Source organism: Myotis brandtii, unplaced genomic scaffold (assembly GCF_000412655.1).
Source record: "Myotis brandtii unplaced genomic scaffold, ASM41265v1 scaffold151, whole genome shotgun sequence".
Classification (NCBI taxonomy): Eukaryota; Metazoa; Chordata; class Mammalia; order Chiroptera; family Vespertilionidae; genus Myotis; species Myotis brandtii.
In genome coordinates this window covers 1,668,142-1,673,923 of record NW_005355461.1, presented here as the reverse complement: position 1 = coordinate 1,673,923, position 5,782 = coordinate 1,668,142, and the positions used below count along the sequence as shown (strand labels likewise).

The window sequence follows — 5,782 nt, the reverse complement described above, 5'->3', positions numbered from 1 at the left end:
GATAATGTTAGGTCATAATCTTTTGATAATAAATCTGGTACCATTACAAAGACCCCATTTACTATTGAGATTTCTCAATAGCATGATGATTGCACCCACTTTCAATTTTAATTTATGACATGGCATTCCCAAAGGAGTAATACTATTAAGAAATTCGATGGGAAAATTTTCCTTTTCAGCATCATCTGTGGAATCAATGGAATCATCACTCAAATATGTGTGAAAATCTCCATCGAGTATATCCAAATTTTCTTCATTTAATTTTTGAACATGCTCATTTTTTGGACAAAGAATTGCACATTTAGATATATTTTTAATATTATCTATAGCAGTGGTTCTCAACCTTGGCTGCACATTAGAATCACCTGGGAATCTTTTTAAAATCCTGATTCCTGGGCCTCATCCTCCAGAAATTGTTTCTTTGTTATGGGGTGGGGCCACAACATTAGTAACAAAGAAACAGAATTAAAACTTTATTGTGGGGAGCCGCTACAGTGTTTTGGACAGGTTCAAGCCTTGGACTGATGAGAGGGCACAGTCCTCTCATTGCAATGTGCAAGTTCCAGCTTGGAGGGCAGGGCCCTCCCAGCACAATTATAGGCAACAGCTGTAGTTGTAAGCTTGAACCTATGGTCCGAACACATGGCCGCACATGCCTGAGTCATGTAGGCTTGATAGAGTTCAGGTGCATGTAGCTGAGTAGGATTGAATCCCAGGAAAATGTTGTGAACATCTTTGTCACGCCCTTACTTTGCCTCGTAGCATCTGCTATAAAAAGGCAGCATGGCTGTGGGTGTGGTAGCTGTCTCTCAGAGAAGCAGCGTCCCACCGAGACCCAGCTTTCATTCTCTTGTCTGTCTTTAAGCCTTTCGTGCTGGCGCGGCACACTTTAGAAAGATATGCCTCCACACTCCCAAGGCAGGTTCCTGCCTCAAACCCTGCCCTTACAGGAAACAGCTCTGGGAAACAGCTCAGGGGAGGGCACAGCCGTTGCCAAGACAACCCCTGAGGGACTGACTTCCTTCTGCTTAGTCGCTGCGGTTCAGGTCGTGATGAACACCACCCATCATTTTTATATAAGTAGATAGTCTCCATTTCACCTATTAGGCAGCTCACATATTACTTTATATAACAAATATATGGCAAGAAACCTTATTTTGAGAAGAATGAAGAAAGTGAAGATTAATTTTAAAGTGTTTGACTTTATATATGTATATATATATTAAAGTTGGGCTTTATCGCCATAACCAATATTTTGACCTAGCCTACCTATCTTTGGCTGAGCTAATTAGAGAGCACAAATGTTATAATTAAAGCAGGGTTTTAAATAAATATAGCTTGATTATACTGTACAGTGAATTTGTTTTTCATAGTGAGAAAAAAAATATTCAGAAGCTAGCCTGGCACAGCTAAGCTTATTAGACTTAGACATAAATCTCACAGAACATCAACCTCAGACAAGGCTACTCTGCAACCATAATAAAATGAGGCAAAGGCTAGGCCATTTCATAATTTGTCTAAGCAGAGACAAACAAGGTCACAAAAACCAACCCCCCAAATATCAAAATTCCCTTTTTTGCTCATTGAGTGAATGCTACTTCTTTACCCAAGCAAACCACTGCTTTCTTAGATCTTTCCCCAAATCACCAAACTAAAGCCCAAATTTTGTTATAGGCTTTTTCAAACACACTTGCACTGAGAGGCTCCATGGTTGTCTATGGTATATGTTCTCCTTTGATACAAGTAATAAGCCCAAAATTATCCAACTACAGGTGTATTCCTGGGGATGTTTGATTGGAGAGCATTGGAAAACAACAACAACAAAAGAAATACAAACAAATTTAAGTCTAATAATACTATCCTATAAATCAATGCCTCTTTTGGGGGAAAATAACACAAAATGTTTAACTACCCCCTTTACTTAGAAAATAACTGCGTAGTCAGCATGGTTTTCCACTTGAGAAAATGACAAAAATCTAGCTACCTACCTTTTCTTCTTTTTCTTGGTTAAGAGCCTAAATGTGTTTTAAACTAAGAATTCAAATTCTTCTATGGGACCTAATCATCTTTCTGTATAAAGTAGCCTTTTCTTTTTCTTTAAACATATTTTTATTGATTTCAGAGAGAAGGAGATAGAAACATTAATGATGAGAAATAATGATTGATCAGCTGCCTTCTGCACGCCCCCCACTGGGGATAGAGCCCGCAACCCGGACATGTGCCTTTGACCAGAATTGAACCCGGGATCCTTCAGTCTGTAGGCCAACGCTCTATCCACTGAGCCAAATCGGCTAGGGCAGTGGTCAGCAAACTGCGGTTCGCGAGCCACATGCGCTCTTTGGCCCCTTGAGTGTGGCTCTTCCACAAAATACTGACTTCTGCGCATGGCCACGAAGTTTCAATCGCACTGTACATGCGTGCTTGCACTGGCTAGGGCAAAGTAGGTTTTTCTATATGATGTTTGCTAGACCACAAGCAGCACCATTTTAAAAATTAACATTATTCTACATTGACCAATAAAACAAAATTAGAAATATCTCATCTAGTGTTTGTAAAATTCAGTATCTTATATGATTTACTGGAAAACTGCATCAATTATCATTAAAAAAGCAGTATAAGTATAGACATACAGAACAAATTTCAAGAAGTTTAAAATGGATGAAATCTTCACATCCTAAACACATTTTCTAAAAATTGTCACATTTACAGAAAGGGAATTCTTACTCACGCTTCATTAAGGGGTACAAAAATAAAATCCTTTTCAAAAATATCTACATGCCGGGTCCATGTTTTTACTCTCCCATGCCGCTTTTGCTGTATTCTGTAAGACAAGACATAGACTATCAAGTTTCTGAAATGTTCCTAGTGCTTCAACTTATATGCAACGATTTATAAATTACGAATATTAAGCTGCTAACAGAATAGTTGTAAAAGATGATTTAACAAGCTGGAGAAAGAAAACAAAATATCTGAGATAGAGCTAGAAACTGCCCATCACTGAATCTGGAAGAAAGATATTTAATTCCTGCTACTATATACTAGAGTAAATCAGTGCTATTATTGTTTATTACTGCAGAAATGGCACAAGCAATCAGATTGAGAAGCAAATCAGACCATGACCAATGAGAACAGCAAAAGAAAGAGCGAGAAAAGTGAACATTATCTTACAGTAGATGAAGAAGAATACACTATGACCACTGGTCAAAATCAATCACTATCATCAACTCTAAGATGAAAATTAGGAATCACTGAACTAGTGGATAATACTATTTGTGTTATCCACATCAGCCTTCAATTTAAGCATTTAACAGCAACTTATGATAAAAAAAAAATACCAACTCTTTATGTGTATATTTTGATCAATTACTAAGTAAGTATTAGAGCTGGATGCAATCATTAAAGGAGAATTATAAATAAAAGTACACAGGCCTATCAGGCCTAATATGTAGAATATAGTATTTCCTTAACTTATCTGAGAAGAAACATCCAAAGAACTTACTAAAAGTACAAGCTTGCCTTAGCCAGTTTTGCACACTGGATAGAGCACCGGCCTGTGGTACCGGGTTGGATTCCGATCGTGGGCACGTACCTAGGTTGCAGACTCCTTCCTGGCCAGGGCCCTGGTTAGGGCGAGTGTAGGAAGCAACCAATTGATGTGTTTCTCTCACATCAATATTTCTCTCTGTCTTTCCCTCTCTCTCCCACTCTCTTTAAAATAAATGGAAAAATATACTCAGGTGAGGATAAAAAAAAAGCACAAATTCACAGTTTCTTTCATAGATAGTATGGAATATCTAGGGTAAAATAAAGCAATCTATATTTGATAAGTATCCAAGTAATTTTTTAAAAATCATCAGGCATATTGGGAAAATACTGATCTAAATATTACACCTAAAACCTTTATGAATTCTACATATTCTTAAGGTTTTAGAATATTGTGGATATTGATCCACATTTTATATTGGATACAATCCAATATTATGATTTTGTTAATAACAGATTATGTTGCCTCAATACAAATAAGTGATTTTCTAAAAAATGTGTTTTCATTGATGTTAGAGGGAGAGGGGAAAAGAGAGAGAGAAATATTGATCAGCTGCCTCCTACAGAGGATTGAGCCAGCAACCCAGGCATGTGCCCTGACTGGGAATCAAACTGGTGACTTTTTGGTTCGTGGGACCCTTTTGGTGCATGGGAGAACTCTCAACCAGCTACACCACACTGACCAGGGCACAAATAAGTGATTTTTTACTGAGTTAAATTTCAGCAACTTATTACATCTGTTCAACATTTTCAAAGAGCTTGACTTACGATAGATTAGGTGTTTCATGGAGATTTCTCCTTTCTCTCTGATTAAGGCGTTTGTAGAAAAAAGAACTGAATACATGAATTCGGTCAGCATCTTCTTTCTTCAGTTTTTCAAGCACCAAATATCTATTTTATAAAAAATAATTCCAATATAGTGAATATAGCAGTTTACCTCACACTAACAGGCAGGCAGTAATCTATTTAGCCACCATCAATTTCTATTCCTTACAACTGAAAGAAGCAGAGTTGACTTCATATTCTAGATAATAACTACCAGATAATTCTCAAGTAATGAAAAGTATATTTGAGAGTAAAACTGTGATTTGAAAGATCTAATATTTTAAAACAAGGGCACATTCATAACATTATTTATAATAGCCACAAAGTGGAAATGTCAGAAACGCTCATCAACTAATGAATGGAAAAAATAAAATGTGATATATATCCATACAATGAAATATACTGAACAACAAAAAGAAATAAAGCACCGATACCTGCTGTAAAATAGAAGAACCTTGAAAACACCGTGCTAAGTGAAAGAAGCTAGTCATAAAGGAGCACATGTTGTATAACTCCATGTATATGATATGTTCAGAATATGCAAATCCACATAGATAGAGAAGAGCTAGTGGTTGCCTAATGCTGGAACTGGAGCTGGAGGAAAATGAGGAATCACTGCTAATGGTTATTGGGGCTCTTTGGGGGAATGAAAATATTATAATACTGACTGTGATGATGATTGCACAAATGTCTGAATATACTAAAACCACTGAATTGTACACCTTAAATGAGTGAATTGTATATTATGTCCATTATTCTATCTAATAAAGTGGGAATATGCTAATTGACTGCCACGGCCTCAAAGATGACGGCACCCACAGCCACAAGATGGAGGCGCCCAGTCCCCTCAGCCTCACCGGGGCGGCAGGCGTGCAGCAAGGCTGGGTCCACCCCCAGGCAGGCCTGGCCGCTCCGCGTACCTGCCTCCGCAGTCCTCCAGTCCCCTCAGCCCCCCAGCTGCCAAAGGCCAGCCTGAGGCGCAGGCAAGCTTTGGATGGCGGCTGCCCAGCCGCCGAAGGCTCAGGTAACCAGGGCCGGCTAAGGTTTGCGCTGCCAGCAGTGGCAGCAGCAGAGGTATGATGAGGTATTGCCTTCTCCTGATTGCCGGGTCGCCTCCCACCCCTGAGGGCTCCTGGGCTGTGAGAGGGGGAAGGCCTAGCTGAGGGACCCCCCCCCCTCCAGTGCATGAATTTTCATGCACCGGACCTCTAGTATCTTAATATACCTATTGTTTTTATGTGCTGCTTATCCTATACTAGAGGCCCGGTGCACAAAAATTTGTGCACTCGGGGGGCGGGGGAGGGGGGGTCCCCCAGCCCGGCCTGTGCCCTCTCGAAGTCTGGGACCCCTCGGGAGATAACGACCTGCTGGCTTAGGCCTGCTCCCGGGTGGCAGAGGGCAGGCCCAATCCCTA

General features: G+C 39.8%; 1 protein-coding gene across 10 annotated transcripts in view; it reads right to left on the bottom strand.

The window, feature by feature from the left end:
• Positions 1-5,782, bottom strand: part of SENP6 (SUMO1/sentrin specific peptidase 6) — a 111,768-nt gene that overhangs the window by 10,569 nt on the left and 95,417 nt on the right. For all 10 annotated transcript variants that reach the window (XM_014535792.1, XM_014535787.1, XM_014535789.1 and 7 more), the window contains 2 exons: positions 4,312-4,434; positions 2,729-2,821 (listed from right to left, as the gene is read on the bottom strand). In XM_014535792.1, coding sequence (XP_014391278.1) covers positions 2,729-2,821; positions 4,312-4,434 — 216 coding nt within the window. The remainder of the gene's footprint in view (positions 1-2,728; positions 2,822-4,311; positions 4,435-5,782) is intronic.